The sequence below is a fragment of the Oratosquilla oratoria genome, chromosome 35 (genome assembly GCF_046742065.1).
Source record: "Oratosquilla oratoria isolate Oo_2021 chromosome 35, ASM4674206v1, whole genome shotgun sequence".
NCBI lineage: Eukaryota > Metazoa > Arthropoda > Malacostraca > Stomatopoda > Squillidae > Oratosquilla > Oratosquilla oratoria.
In genome coordinates, this window is record NC_134811.1 from 6589732 (window position 1) to 6617125 (window position 27394).

The 27394-nt window shown below is 37.5% G+C and overlaps 1 protein-coding gene across 2 annotated transcripts; it reads right to left on the minus strand.

The window, feature by feature from the left end:
• Positions 1 to 227: 227 nt before the first annotated feature.
• Positions 228 to 27394, minus strand: LOC143018490 (carbohydrate sulfotransferase 11-like). Of its 2 annotated transcripts, none has more exons than XM_076173865.1 (5): positions 27206 to 27394; positions 17515 to 17677; positions 6495 to 6665; positions 4750 to 4964; positions 228 to 2186 (listed from the first exon to the last, which is right to left on the minus strand). In XM_076173865.1, exons 2-5 carry the CDS (start codon positions 17575 to 17577, stop codon positions 1934 to 1936), a joined length of 702 nt encoding a protein of 233 aa, XP_076029980.1. In that variant the 5' UTR covers positions 17578 to 17677; positions 27206 to 27394; the 3' UTR covers positions 228 to 1933. The 2 variants fall into 2 exon arrangements, with proteins under 2 accessions (XP_076029980.1, XP_076029981.1); XM_076173866.1 differs by lacking the exon at positions 27206 to 27394 and adding an exon at positions 7640 to 7777 and having other exon boundaries at positions 17515 to 17644.

Below are 27394 nucleotides of genomic sequence, written 5' to 3' on the forward strand. Positions count from 1 at the left end.
AAGATGGGGAGATATCCCTTCAGGCTGCATCAAAATTTGCTCACACATACTACCTCACCCCCCCATCCCCCAACCCATTCCACCTCATGCATCACAACATCCTCCATATACAAACATTCTCCATTCACCCCTGTCTTCTGTCCTCTCCCGTCCTTCCTCAACAGATATTCCCCTCTTCCCCAAATCCCCCTTCACCCCATCCATCCACCTCATCCTAGGACGTCCCTTCATGTTCACTCCCTCCACATCTGCCTTCCATACCTCTTTTACTAGTCTTTCTTCACTCATTCTTTCCATGTGTCCAAACCATCCTAATACTCTTTCATCAGCCCTATCTCCCAACCCCTTTTCCACCCCTGTTCTCCTCCTCACCTCCTCATTTCTCACACTATCCAGCCTAGTAACCCCCATCATACTCGACCTGTACATGAGGTATATGGAAAATTCCAAATTTTTTGGCCAAAAATGGGGGATCGACCTTTACACGAAATCGACCTATAGATGAGTATATACGGTAAGTAGAAGACGTTTGTCATCCACAGAGAACAGCAACAGAAGGGCTGACTCAGATAGAAAGTGATTACTATCCTTATTTCTTAGTATAATCAGGATGCCTTACATCCCAAAGTGTAGATACCAAGCATAAGGTGAGAAGAGTTTTCATATATACAGACATACATATACCAATGGCTTTTTTCCCCCTTACAAGGGAGGTAGCCAAAGTCAAAGACATAAGCCCACTCCCACCCATTTCATCCCCACACATTCCACTCCTACTCACCACCTCTCCCTCCCTCCCACTTTTCTTGGCTCCTTCTAGATGATGAATCATACCTGCATCTCACCCACTGTCCAGGGTCAGAAGCACTGCAGCAAGACATAGCACATCCTGAGCAAGGCCGCTTCATTTAATTGGTGACCCCCCCTCTCCGTCCCTTCATGCATTTTCACTTGCAAAAATTGAGCAATGTTTACAATACAGCAGTAGTAAAATGACTGCTTGATTATTGCCACCTATTACATTTCACAAATTTTCTTTTCTATTTCAAGATAATTTTTCACTAATGAATAATTCATCTCTTATTACTGAATAAGTTGTATGTATAATTTTTTTTCAAATATGTCATAAATATGAACACTGTTAACATATATCTTCAGTTTTTCTCCTTCGGATCTCTTCCAAGGTATGGACTATGATGGTATTGTGTTGGTTTTGGCATCCCTAAGCTTGGATTCAAAACCAACTCCTCAAACCTTGAATGACATCCATCTGAGTCATTGGAATCCAACCCTTTCGTTGACTAGTGTAAATGTGGTTTAAGGAAAGAACAGAAATATTGGAACTCCTGTTATCAAAAGAAAAAAAGGAAAAAAAAAAGGGAGCAACATGGTTGTATTTACATTAATGTAAGAGTGCATAAACTGGACAGAGATGCCTCTTCGGCTGGAATGGGAAAGCTCGATGAAGTCATGGATAAAAAAAGTGAAAAAGACCATGTGCCCCAAGTATATACACAAATAGTTTCCTGTACAGATATATCAACCCGTGTTGAAGCCTATGAGAGGAGAAAGTCTAATCTAAATCCACAAATGAATTTAAGGATAAGTTTGATCGATAGAGACAGAGATTGAAGACCATGAACATAGCTCCTTTCCTGTAAATTACAATTGGGTAAATACAACGCAGACAACTGGCCAAAGTTTCTTCTCAGAGAGATTGATAGAAGGACCTTAGGATCACTGTTTGCTAATGTAGGGTTACATTATTATAATCAGTGAAACTTGAAGCAAATTCATGTGACTTCGGCAACCAATGTCAACCCAAACAATGGGATTAATGAAAATGAAGAGATAATTAAATGCATCCTAGGTACCCATAGCTTCACTATGAGCCTTTCACATTGATGGAACAGATATACTACTCACTGTTTGCTCAAGACAAAGATTCATAATCAGATGCCAGTCTTAAATACTCATCATATGAGTATTCAAATAAATCAAAATCTATCCTATATTTTTCGATAAGTAATTTGATGAGATAGGAGGGAAGCTGCTTGAAGTACTGGGATGACACATCGATGTTGGTTGCTCCATCTTTAGTTGGGTTGTCCCATCTTGGCTTGATCTTCTCTGTCTGGTTGATGTATGTGATGAAGTGATGGGATTCATCATACATGTTCTCAAACCTGACAATAGAGCACATAAGTGGTTAAAGATTTCATCAGACTTTGAAACAAGGTACACTACAAAGTTCACACTCGACAATCTGGACATATCAGTAAAGTTGTCTCCAAGACAGACCTTTAAACTTAACCCCTTCCATACGGTGATGCCTACATAGGCGTCATGAGGAGCAACTGGGTACGGGAGGCTGCCATATCGGCGTCTTGATTATATTTATTGTAGTTGTACCTGCGTGACCCCCATACTCTGTAAACTGGCTTCATCATATTTTCTATGGTTATCAAAATTCACAGGTGAAAGAGAGAACGATTGATACAGCGGTGACTTTATTTTTTATAATGCGAGTATTATGACGCAACATTGTACGTCTGGCAGCTAATGCTGCCCGCGAGATTTTGGCCCGGCATGAAGTGGTTAATACTCCAACCCCCCCACTCTTATTCCCAGACATTAGCCCCACAAAATATTATATCTCAAGAGAAATAAGAATTAAACTGATGACATGCTTGCTTTCAAGACACCATTCAGCACCAAACTGACCCAGATGGAACCACCACATTGAAGAAACCATGCACCTCATTCTACAATATCCCACACTAACACTACTTTTACAACAACACAATATTTCTTCCCAGAGCAACTTATGAGCCTGCCCAGTGGCCATTGACAGTCCCCTGGAGCAGTGGGTTTCCTGGAAAAGAGACCCGAGGCAACAGACTGACTGACTTGACGATAAAGCTACGATCTGCAAGTTCCCTCAAGACCAAAGTAATATAACTGTGACAACATCTCAAGTTTGACACGAGTGTACTTCAACTCCTTTGAAACGGTGATGCACATCGGAGACTTTTGTTCCAATTAAGAACAGATTACTTCACACAACTGAAGGGGTGGACACCTGGAAAGATGTTCATTTACCAAGACTTAGCCTAGTCAGAGTTAGCCATCTCAACTACATAAAATTGCATACTCTTAGCCAGAACAAAATCTATTATACTACAAAGGGTTTATGAGGAAAGAAATCTCAAACAGCAAAACCTACTTATACAAATGAAGTTGCATTACAATATTTTTACATAGATTAATGTGGCAGATAAAGGATGGGTGTATACTTTGACTAGGCTGCCCAGTTAGCAGTTAGATGATATATACAGGTACTCCTCGTTTAACGACCTACTCGGTTAGCGACGACGCGGAGTTACGACGGGCTTTATGACAGACGTTTAACGTAAATCTCCCGAAGTTACGACGTCGTGTACGATAATTAAGTTGGCTGAGGCAAATTTGTATGATGTTATAATTGAACTTGTACGGTGGATATTAGCTGTGAGGTAAAGTGTTCTGAAGCTTAGGTCTACATTACCATCCTGCAAGCTGCAAAAACTACCTGGGGTACAGTATATACCGGTGGTGGTAAATTTTTAGTTTCGACCATGGGCGCAATATAGCAATAGAAAATTAATTATCAATTTTGTAAATTATAATGTATCAAAGTAATATGCAATTTTGTGAGCAAAAAAAAAAGGTGCTAAAACAAATTTCGTAAGTAACGAAGTCATGTCGGACGAATGGTACACCATGTTTGTTATGATAGTTGCCGATGTCAAAGAAATAAAAGGATGATGAATTCGTCTAACCTAAACTAAACTAACCTGACCTGTGTTTGATAAATCATTACCTGCAAATTAAATGTCATCCGGCTCGTCCTCGTTGTCGTCGTCGTGATAGACGTTGGCAGACGACAAGATGGCGTCCCAATCCTATGCTACCGACTTCGTTCATTAGCATATTTTCTTGTAGCATGGTATTTTTTACTTTCATTTCCGCCCACAAAATTGCATATTACGTTGATACATTTTAATTTACAAAATTAATAATCAATTTTCTATTGCTATATTGCGCCCATGGTCGAAACTAAAAAAATACCCCGGTATTCAATATGGAATGTCAGCATACGCGGATTTGGTCATATACGGTAATTTCAGGAACCTAACCACCGTAAATAAACAGTAAATAAAGCTTTAATGTACTGTATAAAAGAGGGAAAATACACGAAAATAAAGATACATGTATTGCTGGACATTGTACATACAGTACATGTACGTATATGTATACACTTTCGCTTAACGACCAATTCGGTTAACGACGGCGCGCTGGTCCCAATTGTCGTCATTAAACCAGGAGTGGTTGTATATATATATATATATATATATATATATATATATATATATATATATATATATATAGAGAGAGAGAGAGAGAGAGAGAGAGAGAGAGAGAGAGAAAGAGAGAGAAAGAGAGAGAAGAGAAAGAAAGACAAAGGGAGAGAGAGGGAGAGAGAGAGAGAGAGAGAGAGAGAGAGAGAGAGAGAGAGAGAGAGAGAGAGAGAGAGAGAATAGAAGAGAGATGAGAGAGGCTTATTCTGTGTTGGTACTGTTTCAATGCTGGATGATGTCCTTGCAATCATGCCAGTGTTGTTCTTATAATTTAGTAAATAAAAAAAATAAATAAATGAAAAAAAAGTCACAATACTTGCAGACAGTTCCTACTGGTCACAATACTCACCTGAGTATGAAGTCATAGTTGATGTAACAGAGGGAGCAATGAAGGTTATACGGGCGCCAGTGTTCGTCATCAACACGGACTGTGACGACATACTTGACAAATTCAATGAAGGTCGGACCCACAGGATTTGCGTACGGGTTGTCACGTAGAGCAATAAAATCTTTTGTCCGTGGGTTATTTACATAGTCCTTCACTTGGCGCAACAGTGTCCTTCCCTGCCGAGTAAAGATGAATTTTCTCAAAACTCTACAAGAATCTTTCCATTCTTGGGAAAGATATTTTCTCAAAACTATATACATAAGCCAATATATATATATGTATATATATTTTAGGACGTATTGACATATAAGGGTACACAAGAATAAAGATACACACAAATCAGAAGAGATGACATGAGATGAAGGGCTGATCACCACTCCTAAATCACGGGACACTCATAGCAGTTGTAAAATGACGAAAGGAGCACCTCAGGGTGATCTATAGTCTAGTTCATGAATATGAGGTCTATCACTTATGGTACATGTAGCAAAAGGCACTTACATAGGGATAAACTGAACAAAACTAAAAAAAATCTCACAATAGCAAAAATGCTTTGATGACAAAAGAACCCACCAATAAGCATGAGATTGAATTTGAAGGATTTTCAAAAAAGATATGCAAGATAAATCAAATAAAAGTGTTAGAATGGCAATGATTGATGGAACCAACTTCCAGATTATAATAAAACAGGTACAGAACAGTCCTATGAGAAATAGTTTTGGATCAGGAATCCAAATTTCCAGAGCTTGAAACAAAACTAGTTTGAAAAATCCCAGAATACTATTCTTATTTCCAAAATAGGACAATAAAGAAAACATTGAATCAAAGATGACTAAAATACTATATTGAATATGAGTTCAAGTTACTATTGGTAGACAAAGATATTGTCAAGTCTTGGAAGTTAGCAAACAAGTACAAATTCATGAATACATGGATCAGAAAAGATGTTACTGAAGAAGAATTATAACAAGGGAGTTTGTAAATGATGCCAAGGTTAATAACAAGAACAGAACTGAACAAGAGGCAACAGTTTATGCGAGAGGGTTTTAAACTACAACCCAGAAATTATCAAAAGTGAGAGAGAAACAGAGAGAAAGAAAGAGAGAGAGAGAGAGAGCAAAACTGCAGGAGACCAGGTAAGAAAATAAAAACCTGCATATGTAAATATGGATGGCTTACTATCAACCATGTAGGAAAATGATGATTACTGAAAATGAAGTTCTCCTGGTTGAAATCTATAAGGATTTTGTTGATTTTAAGAAAGAATATAGTTCTCTCTATTTAGAATACCTAAAATTTGAAAGCCATTCAGAGCAAAAAAAATCAGGCAACCCGCTTCTGAATAAGAAGAATTTTGATGTATTTCCAAATATTTCTATGGGTTTTTTTCCTTCCAAATGGTAAGGATTTCTGAACATACAGAACTGTATTTACTTAACTGTATCTACTTAACTGTAGTACACAAGAAAGTAGCAATACTTATGGGGTCCTGTCTCTTACTTAACTTATTATACCTAACTTTAAATTCATGTATGGTTCCAACCCGGACTATATCCTTATTTTCCAATTATCATACTTAGATTTAAATTTAGGTATTGTTCCAGCAGCTTGGGCTATAGTGCCTTCTAAGCTATTCCAAGTGTTTATGCATCTGTATGGAAAACTATCTATTCACACGTCTTTACATTTAATCAGTAGTATCATACCTGTGAAGTTGAAATGGAAGACGGCAGAGTTCTGAAGCGACGCACCATGGTTTCCCCATAGCGCCGATAATAGAAGTCCTTCTTGGCATCCTCGAATTTGTCTCTGTAGCAGGAAACTAACCTCTCAAATGGGTGGCGCACCACAATAAACCTTGTTGTTCCCTCAGTCATCTAAAAGGGAAACAAAAATTAATAAATACATTATTTCTGGAAGATGTCACTGTGTATCTTCATGACACCAGTACCAGCTATAGCTCCCGCCACTGTACACCCCTAAGGAGGTACTGAATTTATTGGTTTTGTGGCATCCCTATAGCCCAGCATTCCGTTTTATACTGGAAACTAATTTCCACTCAAAAAAGAAATGCTGATCTGTTCTCAACTTCTACTACCCCTCCTTGGACTAATGACAGGCACTTGCATGTGGCGGTCCTGTACAATAAGCATCTGAGAATCATTTCCCTGCAACTGGTCTTCAAAAACCGTCAATACCCTGAACTCCACCAAAGGCCTGACACTCTGTCCCAACTCCCAGACTCCAGGCCCAATTTTGACTGCACTTCCTCCATCTTTTCACACAGAACAAGCCAATAACTGGCAATGGCTTCCTTCTTGCTACTTCTGTATGCCAATGACACAGAAAATACCACATTAATACAACACAAACAACACTCCAATGTTTCTTCCCAGAAAGATCCATAAAAGGGCCCATAGAATTTTTCCAGCCGCTTTAGGCCTGTGAGTTTTCAGTCAGCAAAGGGAACAGTGACAGGTTCCTGCATGTAGTGGTCCTGCAAGATGGAAAGTGAAGCTACCCACTTTCAAAACCCATCAACCCCCTCATTTCCATCAGGAAATGCAGCTTTCACTTGGTGACACTCAGTCACTGGACAGTGCCCAAGATCTTTTAAGTTCAACTGTATAACTTAGCCTATTTTCACACATGGAGAGCTGCCAGCCAGTGACAAGTTTCCTCTCCCTACCATTTTCAGCTGGTGACACAGAAACAGTCTCACATTAATACAACACAGACAACAGTGGAGCTGCAGGTTTTCCCACTTAGTGAAACTCAAGACAACAATTGATTCAGTCAGTAAAACTCAAGGTGACAATTATCATCACAACTACCCCTTTCTGCCACCTACCTTCAGTCTCTACTTTACCACCCCTACAATTTTTCTTCAATTTGCCTTAGTGTCATACTTCTTCCATTGGACAAGAGCCCTAAAATCCTGGGACTCACTTTTGATATTCACATCTCCTTCAGCACACACATCAAGGACCTAACAGTGAAAATCAATAAGAAAACAAAACATACCAAGATCAGTAAGAAGCATAGGTTTTGGGTCAGCAGAAAGACATTCTAATTACAGCACACAAATGGCTCATGAGAAACACACTCCATTATACCTCCCTGCATGGTTCCCTACAATCAAGAAAACAAAGATACCCTCCAAACAACACAGAGCAAAGCAATATTAAAATGAGAGGGTGCACTAAAACCACTTCATCAAAGCATCTACACAAAAACCAAAACAGCTGAAACAGCACATGAGAATGATAAGCACACAGCTTTGGGCAAGAGCTCTCAATCCCACCACCATCCTATTACATAACATAAACACAACCTTTCTATCTGTTTATCTATCTATATACCAAGGGCTTCTTCTCCCCCACCATCCTTGTTGTCCCTCTCATCTTAGCTCCTCTTGGATAAAGGGTCATCCCCATCACCTGCCCACTGTGGTGTAGCATGTCACACTGTGACATGGTTAGTTATGCAAGCGTGTCACACAATGTTCAGTGTAGTGGCATGTAAGCCTATACTGTTGTGCTGAGGCACACATCATAGCACTCGGATGCTGTTGCAAGCATCATAGCATGCCAATGCCATATATGATGTAATTATGCCCAGAGTACAGGTCTACTAAGTATAATAATAAATGGCCAAATTACCACCTGGCAACACTGCACGCCCAGGAAATGAGATCACGTCCTGCCAGTCACTCTGTCGTTGCTTATTGTGTTGCAACACGGCATTTTGTGTAGTCCTACAGAACTTTCTAATAACTACTTTAAACCATTAGAAACACATGTTTCACTGTCACCCCCTACAGTAAAGACACAACACCCACTCCCTGGGTCAGAAGCAATGCAGTAAGACACAGCACATCAACAGCAGGGCTGCTTCACTAACACAGCAATGCCCTCCCCTCTCCATCCCCTCATGCAGAAAATAAAGATGGGGACAAATCATTTCAGGCTTTGTCAAAATATCATCCATACACAACATATAAACACAACCAACAAAAAGAAAACTTAGTACTCAAACATCTACAAAAACCTACATCACACCACAACCTTAAAAATACATAAACACTTGGATCATAAAACATACACTCTAAGAATGACCACCACACTCTCTACTCCACATACCTCCTCTAGACATCACCCCTGCAGAGAAATCCCTCACACTCCCATGTTATAACCATATTAGCGCAATTACACTCATGCCACTATCCAGCTTTAAGACAATGCCAAGAGAACAGGCCTGGCCACAGAAGCAAAATGCCTCAGGTACAATCACTGTATACAAGACAATGAACACAGCATCCTACGCTGCCCTACGCTACCCTTACCGAGATAACTTGAAGTTACTTGTGGGCCAACCCAGTGGCTAGGTGCTGCAGTGTCCAGTTTTCAAGCTGTTACATTAAGTGTCAAGATAGAGATATAGATAGATAGAGAGAGAGAGAGAGAGAGAGAGAGAAAACATACATACATACATATACCAAAGGCTTTTTTCCCCCTTACAAAAAAAAAAAAAAAAAAAAAATCCCAAGAAGACAGATGGCCGTTATCCAACACCAAGTGGACACACACAACCCCATCTCCTCAAAGAGGCCACAGGTCTTCTAAATTAAAGACCTGGGGCAATAGATTGAATGATTGATCCAATGACCATTACTTGTTACCTGGGAGCTGTAGGCCCTGTAAGTGAGACACATAGTAATGGATTCATCTATTCTATTCTACAGGTAGTCGTCGACTTACGACCTATGCGACTTACGACTGATCGACTTTACGACCACGAGATAGTGCAATAATATTTAACATTTAATAGAGTAATACAATTGCAATGTTATGCCTGGCAGTGCAGTACAATTACTTTGCACACTGCGACACGTGAGTACGATAGTTTTGGCAGGTTACCGGCAGCGTCAGATTCTCTCTCATTCAGGAGCATGCGGTATTTCTGACTTCATTCATGACAAGGATTATATCTTTAAATTTTTTGTGCTTCAAACCCCCATGAAGATGTCTAAAAGAAAATTATCTTTCGATATTTCCAAGCCTGCCAAGAAACAAAGAAAGGTTATTGATCTTGACACGAAAATGAAAGTGATAAAACATTATGAAGGAGGGAAGAAAATTAATGTGATAGCATGTGAACTTCAGTTATCACATTCTACAGTGTCGATAATTTTAAAAGACAAAGAGAGGATCTCAATTTTGCCTTGGATTTTATATTTTGATATGTTTTGCAATTAATAAAATGTAACAGTAAAACTTTTTATGCCTAGTCTGTTGTCGATAACAATGAATATGTTCGGTACAGCATTTTGTATTTTTATGTTTTGCAATATTTTCGGTACAGTACGTAAACGAAAAGAATGTTTTGAAATATTTTTTTTCCTAATTTTGCCTTGCATTATGTATTTCTATGTTTTGCAATTGATAAAATGAAACAGTAAACTTTGTTTAAGCCTAGTCTGTTGTCGATAACAATATTTTCGGTACAGTACGTAATCGAAAAGAATGTGTTTTGAAATAATTGTTTTCCTAATTTTGCCTTGCATTTAGTATTTTTAATGTTTTGCAATTAATAAGATGTAAACTATACAGTACAATGATTTTAATTTAACCAACAAAAAGGTATTTGTAGGTCAAAGATGACAGGACTTTATTCAGTATGTGTAGGCCTAGGCTACGTTTCCTAACGACAATTATAAAAAGAATAATGAATATTAACATAGCTCAAAGATGATAAGATTTTATTCAGTATGCATACGTTTCCTAAAGAAAGTCTGATGATAGAATAATAAAAATGTTAAAAAATACAGTATTAAATATCATAGGTCAAAGATGATAGGATTTTATTCAGTATGCTACGTTTCTCAAAGAAAATCAGATAAAATTATAAAAAAAAAAGGTTTAAAAAATACTGTACAACATAGTTCAAAGATGCTAAGATTATTTCAGTATGCTAAATATAATATAGAATATACATGTATATAGTAACAAAAATAATATTGAAGGGTAATATATACTGTATATATATAAAGTCTGTCTTGCGTCCAGATCGACTTACGACCTGTATGTCGGAACCGAACTCGGTCGTAAGTCGACGACTACCTGTATTTTACTTTATTTCCTTTTTTATGACACAAGAATTCCATTATTCAATTCAATTCTTACTAAAGTAACTTCTAATGCTACAATCTATTCCACAGTTATTTAAATGGTAACACATGCTCCTGGGTAATTGAAATCAATAAATTTGTTTCCCCAGATCTCTCTTGCTGGCGACCCACAGCTCCAATGCAATTGGCAATGGGCACCAGAGAAGCCTTTAGATTGCTCGGGAAAGAAATAGTGTGTGGCTGTCCATGGATAATGTGGGGCAGTACAGAATTACTAGCTCAGTGTCTTCTGAGCCGTGGCTTTACCTAGGAAAGCTTGATTCTGCAGCAAGGCCTATTCTGTGCAGGTACTGTCTTAGAACTGAATGTTGGTCTGATTGAACATGCTAGTGTGGTTCTTGCTTCTCCTGAGAGTGACTTTCCTGTAGGTTTGATGTCTGGGGGCGGGTGAGGGTGAGGGTTGGGTTTGGTGGAGTATTGAGTTTGGTGGTCTGTTTTTGAAGAGCTTGTTTTGTTATCCGGGTGTGAATATTTTTTTGAGTGAATGTAATGTATGATACAGGTGGTGATGGTAATTTGGTTTAACATCACAAACTCCCGCTTATCAGGAGGCTTGATATGTTGTCGTATACGTCTGAGTAGTATGCTAGTAGCTGTGCATGTGTGATGCAATGAGACAGCTGAGCAAGGCAATTAGAAAGTTCATATTAGCATTTAATGATTGTTTAAGTGTACACAATGTACTATACAGATACCAAAGGCTCTTTCCCCCATTGTAGAGAAAGTGGTAAAGTCAAAGCACACAAAAAGAAGGATATAATTAAAACAGAAAATTCAAGGAGCAGTGACTAACATGGTTCCAGATCTTGTTGATAAAGCAGCTATATCTGTATACCAAGGGCTTCTTCCACCATATAAGGATAGAGGATAAAATGTATGGCAATCATATTCATGAACTCTCTACGTAGGTAACTGTATGAACAAAGGAGAATGTCTCATATTTACAAAATATGCATCAATAGAGCTTATGTCTGCCAGGGAACTGCTATTTTCTCCCCGTGACAATTGCTTCATGATGATGTGCAAAACTTGCGCCAAATGCTAATTAATAATTGGTACTCAGAATATCAACTTTGATGGAGTAACTAGGAACTTGTTAGGGCAAAGTGTTTGTGCTCAGATGGGAGAGATAATCTCCTGATACCCATCTTAGCACCTTGTGCATAAAATCCTCAACGTCCCCTGCCACATCGCACAGATCAAAGGTAATGCAGCATGACACTACTTCTGCAGCATAGTCCAACAGCATGAGCTACTATACCCACAACCATTTTATTATATGGCAGCTCCCCATGCTCCTCACCACCTCATGTATATAAACATGCATACATATACCAATGGCTTTTTTCCCCTTACAAAGGAGGTAGCAAAAGTCAAAGGCCTAAATCCACTCCCACCCATTTCATCTGTAATATATAAATATATATATATATATATAGCCAACTCTCAATTAACGCAAGGGTTACATTCCTGGAGACGTTGTGTTAATCAGAAACAACAAAAACACACATTCTTTGTATTTATTTGTAGTACTGTACACAGTTATTTATTCTATGTGTGCACTCGTCACCAGCCACTCTCCGCCTCACTCGCCTCTTCCTCCGAATCCCGGGCACTCGTCGTTAAAAATTAGTTTACCATTAAATGTAGGTTGGTGACACCGTTTTCTTTTTGTTTTGGTGTAGAACAGAAAACGAGAGTTTACAATCTCTAAATTATTCATTTCTCTGTAATAATTTTTCAAGTTTTATGACTTATAATCACAGTCCATACATTTAAAAATTAATTTACCATTAATTGTGGGTTGGTAACACCGTTTTCTTTTTTGTTTTGGTGTAGAACAGAAAACGAGAGTTTACAATCTCTAAATTATTCATTTTTCTGTAACAATTTTTCAAGCTTTTATGACTTATTATCACGGTCCTCACCTTTAACACAGACACTTCTACTCACAGTGTGGGCTAGTTCAGACTGAGATCAAAACAGCGCGTGGGAGACTAACCGTGCGGAGGCCCTCTCTCTCAGTGCTCTTACCACCAAATTAAAATTGTGTTAAATCAAAATTGCCGTGTTATTTAAAAAAAAAAATCCTTAAAAATCAACTTGTGTTAAATCGAAAATGCTTTAGTTAAACTCATGTTAATTGAGAGTTGACTGTGTATATATATATATATATATATACATAAATATACATATATATATATATATATATATATATATATATACAATATATATATATATATATATATATATATATAATATATATATATATATACACACACACACACTTTCGCCGGATGGACGGCGAAGATTGGAGTTAGATTGGAGTTCCGAAAAAAAAATCAAAATTTACGTGGATCTCAACGTCAAGGAAGTACCTTATTGTATTTATAGGGAAGGGGAAAGCTTGTGGTGTAGTGGGAAAGTGAGGAAAAAGGAGAAGGGGAGGGATTACTGAGGGAAATGGAAGGAAATGAGGAAGTGGGGGGACTTGGTCCAGGCAGGCAGACGCCATATAAACAAACGTCAATTTAGTGACGATGAAGGGACTAACAAAAATGTAAAGATTAGAAATATAGATAAGAGCAGCACAATGGAAGGTGAGGATAATAATTTCCAGGGATTTAATGAGGGGGGGGGGATACCAACCTCCCCCGATTAGCAAGACTAGAGGAAAAACTTGAAAAAATGACCGAACATTGGGAGAGTAGGTTCGGTAAAATGGCAGAGATTGCGCAGAAAGTTGACAAATTGGAAGAATTAGAGAAGGTGAACAAAAACCTAACTAAAGAAATAGAAGAATTAAAAAGACAGTTAAAAGAAGTAAAAGATGAGAATGAGGAATTAAAGAAGAACAAAGAGAATAAAGAGTCCATAGCAAAAGAAGCACAGGGTTAAAAAAAAATCCAAGAGAACAGTAAAGTTGCATTTACTGATATAATTAAACAGCAAATGAAAGAACAAACTGAAGACTCAGTTATTAAAGTGATGAGACAGAAGGAGAATATAGTAAGAGACTTAGAAGATAAAAAGTAATGTATAATTATATCAGGAATGGAAGAGAAGTATGATCTTAATAGAACCACAAGAATCAAAGTGGAAAAAGAAAAAGTAAGCAGTTTACTAGAATTAGTTCAGGAAGATGAACCTGAAATCATGAAACAAATTGAAGAGATGTTTAGACTCTGAAAGTATAGTACAGATAAGACCAGGCCAATTAAGATTAAATTCAGGTCACAAACGACAGCAGAGAATATCTTAGGAAAAACAGGGAAACTAGCAGCAAGTGAACAATATAAAAAGGTATGAATAAAGAGGACAGAGAGGAGGAAAAAATTAAAAGACATGAAGCTAAGGAAAAAAACGAGATAAGAACAGAGTCAGAAAAAGAGAAATTCTATTGGAGAGTAGTGAATATGAAAGTAAGGAAATGGGACATACTAGAGAAAAACAAAAGGGAAACAGAAAATACAATGGAAGTAGCAGAAAATTAAAAGTGTCTTACACAAATATAGATGGATTAATAACAGGATTGAATGAGCTGAATGATTATCTGAAGGAAAAAGAACCGGACATAATGGGAATTGTAGAAACAAAATTAAAAGGTCCACTACCACCCAACAGTGTAGGACATAATGCATATAATTATTGGATTAGAAACAGAGAGATAAAACAAGGGGGTGGAGTTATGTTCCTGACTAAGGATATAAACATGAGGTGTGTCACATATGGAAAGAATACAGTAGAGATGATTATGATCGAAGTGGAAGACAGAGATAAGAAGAGCAGAAAGTTTGTAATAAACTATGTGCCTCCAAAAACAGCCTCGTGGGAAGAGAGTGAACATAAAAGTATGTTAGAAGACACAAGGATAACATTAAATAAGATAATGGAAGATGGAGGAAGAATAGTTATAATGGGTGACTTTAATTGCAAAGAAGTCTGCTGGGAAGAGATGACAGTAAAGGGTGGAAACGACTCATGGAGAAATGTTCTATTCGAGATGATTATCGACCATACAATGACACAATGGATACAAGAGAACACTAGGTATAGAAATGAAGAACCATCAAGACTAGACATAATAATCACATCTGAACCTAAAATTGTGGAAAAGATTGAATATAAGATGCCAATAAGTAAGAGTGACCACATATTGATTGAACTGGAACTAAATTAGGAGAAATACATGAAAAGAAATGAACAATATAGAAAAGGAGGAATGATGTATGAAAAAACAAATTTTGATAAAATAAGAGAATTCTTTCAAAATGAAAACTGGGAAAGAATATACAAAGAAGAAATAACAGTGGAAGAGAAATGGAATATTTTGACCAAAATTTATAAAAAAAAAAGTAGTGGAAAAGTATGTCCCAAGACAAAAACAAAAGAATATGTAAAGTGCTGGTACAACAAAAGTTGTAGAGTGTTAAAAGACAAAAGAGATAAAGCTTGGACCAAATGGAAGAAATACAAAAGACCTGAAAATGGAAAATATATACTTGTTATAGAAATGAATATGTACAAGTGTGCAGAGAGGAAAAGAGAAAATATGAAATAGATGTCATAGAAAAATGTAAAGATTAACCAAAACTATTTTACAGATTTGTAAACAACAAACTGAAAAACAAACAAGATTTAGAGAAATTAAGACAAGGAGGAGTTGAATACACAGAGGAAATAGAAATGGCAGAAATTATGAACAAGCATTTTAAATCAGTGTTTACAAGGGAGATCATACAACCTGGGGAGATTGAATGGAAAGAGAAAGTCCCCCCTATGAAAGAAATAGAAGTAACAGAGAATGAAATAATGAAACACTTGAGTAATCTTGATGTCAGAATATTGCATGGACCTGATGATATAGCAAACTGGATTTTGAAAGAATGCAGGAATGAACTGCCAGACAAAATACAAAGCATAATAAACAGTTCCTTGAAAGAAGGAAATGTTCCAGAAGATTGAAAAAAAGCAAATATAGTACCTATATATAAAGGGGGAAATAAAGAAGACCCTACCAACTATAGACCAGTCTCTCTAACAAGTACAATAGCAAAAATTTGTGAAAGAATTGTCAAAAGTAGATGGGTAAAATATTTAGAAAAAACAATGTGTCAATTTGGATTCAGACAAGGACGATCATGCGTCACCAATTTAATATGTTTCTATTCAAGGCTAATAGATATAATACAAGAAAGAGATGGATGGGCTGATTGTGCATTTCTAGACCTAAAAAAAGCTTTTGACAAAGTACCACACAAGAAGTTGCTTAAGAAATTAGAAACTGAAGGAGGAATACAGGGCAAACTCTTAAATGGATGGAAGAATTTTTGCAAGAAAGAAAGATGAGAGTAGTGATATGAGACAAACACTCAAATTGGGATGAAGTAATAAGTGGTGTTCCACAAGGAACAGTTCTGGCCCCAATAATAGTTGCTGTATTAATGATATGGATGAAGAAATTGAAAGTTATATAAGCTTCTTTGCAGATGATGCAAAACTATTAAAAAAAAGTGAACACAGAAGATTGTGAGTCACTACAGAGAGATCTAAATAAAGTATGGGAATGGAGTAGGAAGTGGGAGATGGAGTTCAACACTAAAAAGTGTAGTACAATAGAATTTGGAAAAAGCAAAAACAGAATAACAGGATCATATAAATTGGGAGAAGAAGGAATAAAAAAAGTTGAAAATGAGAAGGACCTGGGAGTCATTGTTATGAATAATATGTCACCTGAGAAACATATAAATAAGATTTTTGGAGAAACTTATAATTTAATAAGAACAATCAAAGTGGCATTTACATACCTGGATGAAGAAATGGTGAAGAAAATACTCTGATAAGACCAAGATTGGAATATGCAGCAACGATGTGGTCACTAAGTACAAAAAAATGTATAACAGAACTTGAGAGAATACAAAGAGCAATTACAAAATTGGCACCAACATTCTCAAAACTATCATATGAAGAGAGACTAACAAAACTTGAGCTACAGACACTACAGCAAAGAAGAGAGAGAGGAGATTTGATAGCTATTTACAGAATCATGAAAGGCATAGAAATTATTGATAGAGAGGATCTAATAAAATGGGATGATAGAAATACAAGAGGACACGGAAAGAAAATCAAGAAAGACAGCTATAGAAGAGATCTGAAAAAGAACAGCTTTCCTCACAGAGTAATAGACAGTTGGAACAAGTTAGACGAGAAAGTGGTGTGTGCAAAAACAATACTGTACATGAATTTAAAAATAGTTTAGATAAAATGAGATATGAAGACGGGACGCCACGAGCATAGCTCCCCTTCCTGTAAAATACAACTAGGTAAATACTAGGTAAATACACTTTCCACTGTTCCTTGGTCAACAGACATTCCTCTTTCTCTCAACTTATTTCATCCACTACTAATAATTTACTATTACATTAATGATAATAAAATAACAATAACATCAAAACCATAATAATAACAATGAAGATAATGATAATAATACAGCTACTAATGCTACAAATGTTGGTACCACTACCAATTCTACTTACCATTGGTCCTGCCAGGTTTGAGATCTTTGGGAAGACCTGTCGAATCACAGGCTGCAATTCCATGGTTTTATTTTCATTCCAAGCTTCATTTAGGAGAAGAAGACTGATGCTCCACGAAGTGCTGGCAGCCTTGAAGACTGGGCAGAAGGATAGGAAGTGTTTCCTGTTAGAGAGTGTGGAGATCTTTCAGAAGGGAAATTTGCAAGTTGAGCTCATGGCCAGGGAATTCAGATATGAGGAAAAGATATCAGAATTAGTGAAACTATTGTTCAATGACTACAGACATGGGCTTATGCTTTATACTCATGGGTTATTTCCATCTTGGTGTTTGGTCTAACAGCTACTGTAAACCTCAAACAAATTCTCTATGTACACCTACAGCACAATATGTATAAGTTGTCAAAATAAGCAAGTCTAACCTAAATCTGAACAGTAAGGAAAAATGAATTCAAATAAAATAAATAAATAAATAAAAATGAGACCCTATAAATGTAGCTCCTTTCCTGTACATTGCAATGAGGGGAGTACAATTAGGTACATACACGTGCATTCTTTGCAGGAGATCCATAGCTACCAGGTAATCTGCAACAGCCACTAGATTGGCCCATAAATCACTCAACACAGAAATAATAATATTCTTAGTCTATGTACCAAAGGCTTTTTCCCCCCTTATGGGGGAGGCAGCCAAACCAAAAGGCACATAGCCACTCCCACCCATCCCATTCTGTTAGGAAGTAGTCCTCACTCCCCCTGTCCTCACCTCTTCTCTGCCCATCCCACAAACTTACTGACCCGCAAGTGGTCCCATGGGACATGTTCACGCCACCCAGCTGCATGATTCAACCCAAAGCTTCCTTGAGGCCCACAGGTGGGACAAAGCCTTCTTGAGGAAACACGTGCAGTACCAGCACTGACCAGTGATGACTAACCTGCACCTTGGCCAGCCACATGAGCCATGTGATGATAAACACTGGGTTCAATGAAGAATGCATACCCTCTGTAGGACCACAGGTACCTGCCCATGTATATAAAGGCTGGACAAACGCCAAAGATTCAGATTGCCTAAGAGCATCACACAGCCTGGCTCGTTGCTCCTTGCATTCTTGCTTCCTCTCCCCTCCCCCACAAGAAGACCAAGTTGAGACATGACTTGAAACTCAGTCATCACCTCCCTCGCCATCTTGTACCCTTCCCCTTTTCTCGTCCTTAGAGCGAGCCCTATCATAACACTGGCACCCAAATTGATTGCTAAATAAAACCAACTCTCTCTCCATCAGTTTACTTCAACCAGCCTAATACACTCCCCTCCACCACCTTATCGTCCCTCTCATCTTATCTCCTCATGAATGACGGGTCATCCCTGTACCCTACCCACTGCCCTTCACTGTGGCAGGGGGAAGAAAGAATACTGCCACCAAGTTTTCCTATTCGGGTCGTAAAAGGTGACTAAAATGGGATGGAGTTATGGTATTAGGTCCTGTTCTCTACAACCCTATTCCTATGAGAAGTCAAGTCAATATCCTTAGTAACTACTAAAAATAATCATGGAAAGTGACAGTAGGCTTCATATTTGCAATGATGAACTGCTGTTATCTATAGAATTTTGTACAATTATCACATTGGTCTCTTGTGCCTGGAACTAGTAATATCATCCCTACTAGCTTCTAGTAATAGTAGCCTAGTGATATAAAGCATGGTAAATTAGGAGACAATATGACAACCATGAAGCAATGCTAATTTTTCAGAAATGGAATCATTCAGGAATAACAAAAACAATATTCAAAATAAAACAAAAAATAACTGGAAAGCCAAAATAGTATTGTTAAAATAAGAGTAGCTGAAAAAAATAAAGTTATAGTAGGACTAATGGTAATGACTAATTATCAATAAAATCTTGTACAATTATCACTATGGTCTCTTCAAATGTTATGAAAGCAGTGATAAGGCAGAGTTGGTATGAACATAACAAAGGCACAGTGTTAGTTAACGTTCATAGCATTGTTTGAGCAACAACTTAAGCCTAACACTTAGGTTCTGACATTTATCTAGTAATGTGTGTGCCCCTTCAACAAGGTAGCATTTTCTACAGGTTGGCATTCCTGCTAATTTCATACAAATTGATCTCATCCTAACACACTACCTACATACTAACTAAAATTAGCTCCCATATTGGATACTAACTACAGAAAGTTTTATGTTGTCAATGTTTTAGGGATTTGAGTGTGACATCTTCATAGACTTGGGTCACATAGCATTGTTTTATGATTGGTGACTAATCCCTTCTCAAACGAAGGTTGACTACTTTTAACTCCAACTATCCCTCCATTCTGCCGTCTTTATTATATCTCTCCTCTACCACCTATACTGTCCCCTAAGGACTGAAGCAGCACCTAATGCTGACAAAATAAAACCAAAAATAAAGTTTATCATACTGGCCAAGCCATATAATAATACCAAATCCTCTGACATAAGCCTGAACACAAACCTATTAAGTCACTGTACCGAGTCAGCCAATTTCAAGCATTAGTGGGCAGGATTCTAAGAACTTGTATACATAAAACTTGCAGTATGATGAGGGCATTCATTAGCATATACAAAAATTAATTATCAATACCTACCTTGAGCACTGTCAATATAAGTCATATTTACAGTATAGATTAATTATGATTAGTTTTTACAACATAAATATATTTGACACTAGCCATAGCAGTGGTTCTCAAATAATTTTTGTCCCCTGCATCCTTTTTTTATTACTCAAAAGGTGAAATATTTACCTTTTCTGCTCATTTAATCTGTGATGCTTAAAATGTGTGGACAGGTATTTCAAATGATGGATGTTTTGGACATGAGTTTGGTATGGGCAGAGCTTGGCGCATTACTGTCAGACAGGTAGTGCGTTACCGTCAATGCATTACCAAAATATCTGGAGTGCATTACTAATTTTAATTTCCTTACACACACACACTCACATATGCGCATACGCAGTAATGTGGACTGCTCTAAGGAAATTAAAATCAGTAATGCACTGACTGAAATGCACCCCAGATTTTTCGGTAATGCACTGATGATAATGCACTACCTGTCAAGCGGTTATGTGCCCAGCTCTGGGTATGGGAAGGATTTTCGGCTGCAGTGATATGATATGCTCATGCAGACATACATGCACACTCAATTATGCATGACTAAGTACACTAAGGATGCTCCATGGCCAGGCAGGTTAGGGCGTTTTTCCTTCAAAAAGAGGTCAAGGTGATGGCGGTTTGAACCATACCACTGGCAAGTTGAACCAAGGGCACAGTTCATTAAGTTCCATGCTACCAAGTCCTCTGTAGGGGGCACCATCCTAGCCTCCTGATAGGGGGTAGTTTTGCATTGTTAAACCAAATAAAAAAGTACACTATACTTATTCAATCACAGGGAATTTAAAATTATTGAAATGTTAGATATGAACGAGACTTTTCACAGATTAGGTCGCACATCTCACAGGTCAAGCTGACTCCCTAAAGCATTACTGCAATAGTCCTGACCTATTGCTCTCTCCTTGCACTAATTGTGGACCTTGTTTTAGAGTGTGGGGTCAATTTTCTTCATTCTCTTTTTAATAGGACGCTATCCTCATCTTCAAATGATACTCCAACAACCCATACCACACCTGTAAATACTCAATTAAGTTTCCAGATTGCTGGATGGGAATACCCAACTAAGGTCTTAATTTTATTGTTAAAGCTTCCTGACACATTATTAGTATGAAATCTTGCAATTATATATTAATGATGTATCAGAAAGTTAGAACAATAAACTTAAGACTTTAGTTGGATATTCCCATCTCACAATCTCGAAGCCAATTGAGTGTTTATAGGATAAGTGTGGCACGATTGCTCAAGTTTTACATTAAGATATGAGCACAGTGTCCGTTCAAAGAAGAAAGAAAATACAATGGATGTATGCTCCGACTCAACCACACCCCTAATGAGAGGGAGAGGGCCTTTTGGTATATGTATATACTAGTGAGTGCTTTATCACTGATGGTAATTGCAGGCATAACAACTGAATTGGGAAAGCTAGTGGATGTAGACAAATGCCTATTCACAGTGATCTTGGCCATGCTCTGTGTTGCCACTTTCTAATGTCCTGTGATGGATGTTGCATCAAAGTATTCAAGTACCAGAATGATTTGATCTGGTGCTCAATCTCAAAGATACCACATGTCATCAAACTTCATCTACATCTCGAGCATTTATCTCATTACAAAATACACAAAACTCATTGTCTGACTCATAAAGACTCACAAGAACCAAATGCTAAATCTTGCACCAAATGGATTGGCTGGGGTGACAGAAACAAAACTGCAAAATAACAAGTCCATGAAACACTTGCTAAAGGGCAAGATGGACAGTCTTTCCACAGTCAATGACTGCTGTGATTGAGTCACACTCACTGGCTTCCTAGTCTCGAAGCATTTCTCCATACATCCACAACTTTCATTGAAGGAGAACATACACAAAGGGTAGAAACACTGCTGACTTGTCCATGAAGCACATAATTTCAAAACATCCTCCTCTGACCAAACCCACATCCAAAACACCCATGACCACCAGACCATATTAGGCAGAAACATCTTTGACCAAAATGTTCCTCACTCCACCCATGTTTGAGAACCTCTGACCTATAGCATAACAAATGCAATATTCATAACATAATTAACATCTACATCAGATAACAGGCAGTATAAAGAGGATACTAAAGACAGACTACAATGAATGTTGTAGGGTGCATGTAGTATGTGCAAAAGAATATCCTCATGCAATAAAGTCTGTATGAAACCCAAGACACAATTTACAGTTATCATATTACCAGTGGCATGCAGAACAACCTTAGAAAGACAAGTATCAGGAACAGCTGTATGGGAAACATACATTGTGATTTTGTCAACATAGTTTATTGGTGGTTTCTGACCAAAATTACTCCTTTCAGTAACAACATCAATAAGCTGTTCTTGTTGTTGTTGGTTGGCCTAGTATCAACACATTATGACAATGAGGTTACATAGTCAACTGTTTGCCCTCTCAGGTTCTTGCTAGAGGTCCACACTAGATATTCATATGTTAAGCTCGTGTCTATTCTGCCAGTGCTCTTCAGTCTGTAAACATGTTTAGTCATGCCTAAGGCAGATAGTATAGACACTCGTTTGTCAAAGTACCATCACCACCCCTTACAGGGGAGGAGGACCAGATTGTCATGTTCCCTAATAAGTTTGACATGTGCAAAGTTCACAAGGAATAATAATTGTTCCTGAAAAGTTAATAAAACTTCAAAGGCACTGGCATGGAATGTGACAGCAACTGTCCTGCTAAAGTAGATATGATCTTGCATTAGGGTGAGGACTCCTGTCAATGTCAGGGTTATTCCTAAAACAAAGGAACACCATCTGTCATCAGCTGATTTATTTCAAAGTTCTTACACAGATTGTGTGCACATAAACATGCAATGAAACCAAAGTTATTGTATGTTTCCTGTAAGACAATGGACGAAGAAAGCCGTTATACCAGGTGACAGTGAAAGAAGACCTTTGGCACCTATAAATGTTTTCCTCACCTGAATAAGGTGGCTGCCAGCAGCCAAAATAAACATGTGAATCTAATGCAGACACCAAAGGGTTAATAAAGATAGTTCTTAACCCCTTGATACTTGTAAGTTTCCCTCAGCTGAATAAAACTGCTTGGAGCTACCCAGAATATACAAAAGAATCAAATATAGATGCCAGTTAGGTTAAAGAACCAAGTCAGTCAAAGAATACCGTTTACCTAAAGAAGACTGCCTGAAGAATTATCACTAGGGAGTGTTGTGGCCCCCACCTTGGACTGAATAAAGACTAAACCTACGTATCAACAACCAAATGTTGATAGGCACCAAACAGGAGTGAGCTGGCACCACGCTTGATGTTCCTGATCATGGACCGCAGGCGATCGTCGAGGTGCTGCTGGGTATGGGCTCCTGCGGCCAATGGCGACTGTTGGGGCTGAGGTAAGCTGCTTAAGTTCGAGAGGGAAGCTCCCCTGTAATGTATTATTTTTGTAATCTAGGGTAATTACCATTCTCAGCTCGACATTTTATTCACTTTTTAGAAATTGCCCTCGTGTGTAACACAATATATACTTATTTGTCCAGTTTTGTCATGTCAGTGTTTGTACAGATGTGAATAACTCCACTTTGGTAAAATATTGGGTAGATACATTTTTCTTGTCAAACATCTGCTTGTAAATCATAACAAACTGAACTTGTCGTTTGACTTTTAGCAACTAATTTCTGGTTCTTATCACAGCGAATCCAAGATGAAAGATATTCAAAATACTTGATTAACCGAAAGCTTTCAGCAAAGAACACCCACAAAATCACAATATAATTTTCTTTATTTCGCTGACCACAGGCTTGTCAAAAGAATATATACATACTTTATGACAAGATTGTACTTATGATTCACCATTTTCAGGAATCAAACCTTGACTCCTATCATTGGAGCCACAACAAATGGTACTTGGCCACACCATCTCAACAGAACTTCTGTTTCTAACATGGTTACGTTGTTCAACTCAAAGAATCCAGAGGGACAAGCAGTGTAGCTTCTCTGTTTCGTCAATTATAAGATTCCTTTATGCTCCATACACTCAGCAACCAAAGTTAAAAACAAAACAAAAAGTTTTCCAAACATCTCCACAAAGAGCAGAAATTATATATATAAATTTAGGATATCAATGACTGCAGATATGTAGTTAATAAGTTAAGGTTTTTGGAAGCATCCCTATGAATCAGATCAACGTTTGTATGGCAGAGATGGATCTCCTCAGAGTCTCCTTTGCCAACTAGGTGACCCAGGCAGGTGGAATCTCCTCTCACAGGAGAACAATCCCGGTAACACAACAAGATGACTGCAATGTTCTCCAACATCAAACTTGGGTCACCTGAGAAGTTAGTCATCCAGTGACAACCTGTGGCTTTGCTGCCCCTCTCCTGTACACAGACCAAGACAACAGGCACCCAGGTTTGTGAGGGGGAAAAAGTGGTTGGTATATGTATTACTCTTATAGTTGTTTGTAAATCCAAATATGAAACTGTCACTCACTTATACGGTCAAAAAGGTAGCCGCACAATCTTCAACAAAATTATGAGGCATGGAAAATTTCAACAGATTTTACAAGTGTTGAGTTTTGATGATGTAAGTACAAGAAAAAGAAAGATAAGTGATGATACATTGGAGCTCATAAGACAAGCGTTTGATATATGGAATCAGGATTTACAAGATGTTCATGCATGACAGTTGAGGAACAATTAGTCTCATTTAGAGGGTGCTGCCCATTCTGGGTATATATCCCTTCAAAACCAGGGAAACATGGAAGTAAAATTTGGGCAATATGTGACAGTGAAGCACCTTATGCCTGGAAAATGCAAAGCTACATTGGGAATAACCCAGGAAAAGGGAGAGAGACAAATCATGGTTCAAGATTTGTGGAAGGCCTAATAAAAGAACTTGAAAATAGTCACTATAGTGGTCACAATATAACTTCTGATCATAATTCTATAAGTTTAGGATTGGCTGGAAAGTTCCATTGCAAGAAAACTACATTTATTGGAACAATTATAAAAAAAAATAAGTTGAACTTCCAAGTGCTCTCACAAATGGAAAAGAGAAATCAACAACCCAATATTTTTTATTTTAAAAGAACTCTGATCCTATCCCAAAGAAAAATTATTTACTCACTTATGAGTACAATGCACTCTCAGCCTTCAAATGATTCAAAAAGTTCTGAAAGAAGGCCTAAAGTTATTATATACAACAACAAAACAAAAGGAATATATACCCTAGATAAGCCGGTGAGGACATTTGCAAAAGAATGACTTGGAAGATGGCCTATTCACTATTGCTATATTCTACAACATCGATTGATATATGTGCAGTGAATGCCTTCATTATTGCAAAACGGCTTCACTTCCAAAGTTTCAAGGATAGAGAAAAAATCTTAATTCAGTTAGGAAAGGAATTTGCTGGAGTTAATGCTAAAAAAAGATCTCAGACAGTCTTCTCGTTTCAGACATTTCTCAACAAAACAAGAAAAGAAGACCATCTTCTAGCTCTTCTGATATTCCTCAGCCAACGAAAACATGAAGATGTTCTTCGAGTGGAAAAAAATAAGAATATTCATGCTTGCCGAAAACATTCCAACGGTGTGTGCATTCACTGTCATAAAGAACAGTAATTCAGTAGGCACTATGCCGGCTAAGATCAATGATATTTTTGTTCATTGCTAAGAAGTGCAATTTTGCAAATACAAATTGCATAATTCAGTTTTAAAATTTCCACTATTTTCTATACTTATATTATATATAAGATAACTGTGAAACCTTAGTTAGTGAAAAATAATAAGTTTAAAAACTGGGCCCAGTGAACCGCGCCAGTAATTTGTGATGTATTAATTTTGTGGTCACTACGTCTCAATTGTTTTCATTTCCTTTTCCTTAGAATTCATCCAATACTTTACTGTACCAGCTTTGAAAAGTCGCTCTTAATAGATTGCAATATTATTCTCTTCACTATCAAAACCTGATTATACTCATCCCAAATAAAAATTCTAAATAGTACAGTACATAACTGCAGTTTTGTCAACATTTTGTTAAAATTTGTGAGAAACATTTCTTCATTCACCTGATATCATATATAATGCAGCTAGGAAATAGTGGTAGTATGAATAAAAATTAATTAAAATAAAATTATTTGGTCCATTGGATCCACCTGTTATTTTTTTTTTTTCACACTTCACAGGCGGTTTAGGATCAGATATCCGTACAAACAATCCTCTTCTCGGTTTCTCATGCAATATTTTTCAACTAAATCGTAAATAATGACATTAAAAAAAAACATGCAAATATTTTTCTATTTACCTTTAAGTTTCACAATGCCCCGAAAATAACGTGAAGTGGTGTGAAAAATGAATGAAAAACTGAAACTTTTTTTCAAGTTCGAATGCCATCAAGCACCCACCCACCCCAAGGCAACAACTCAAATTTGCTGTTTATGAATATATAATACTCCGGGATACATTTGTCACTTAATCACTGCATTGCGTTAACATTGTGGCATTCACTGTTTCATTACATATTTTACAATTTAATATTAACTACATAAAACATGAGTTAATTTTATCGTTTTCTTGCAGCACACTGCTCGGGTTGTCAAACTTGGCACCTGAGCAGGCCCGTCTGGCAACCCCAGGTACACAGGTGAGAATACAAGAAATTTGTGCCCGAAAATAAGGTACAACGTTTGAAATTAATAGACAATTTGAAATGACGCGCAGCGTTTTTTTTTTTTTTTTTTTTTTTTAATCGAAATACGAATTCTGTAAGAAATGTGGCATTTGCACGGAATATCCTGTGGAATGTCATGACAATCTTAAGAGATTATAGATGTAACCTATACCTACATCAGGCTACATGCTTAACAACATTCCCTCTCATACTCAAAAGAAATAGCAACGGTATATCAATTTTCTGTTAATATAACAGTGACTGTTACCTGATCCATCTGTTGGTCTTCTTATTTATGCGCCAGGTCAATAAATCAGTACCACTCAGTATATTTAGAGCTAATATAAATAAATTGTACAGAATAATTTCCCACTCCCTGTTGACTTCCCACCTGTCGAGGATAATTTCGCGTCTAGAAGAAAGATGTACAGGGGGACCTTTGTTGTCGCCTCGCCCTCCCTTGGATGGAGAATCTTCGACTCGTCGACATTCTTCTTCAACATTTGCCCTTCGACGCTCCTGCTCTTCCACGAAGGCCACTAGTCCCTAAGACAATATGATTCATGATTCCAAATGAAAA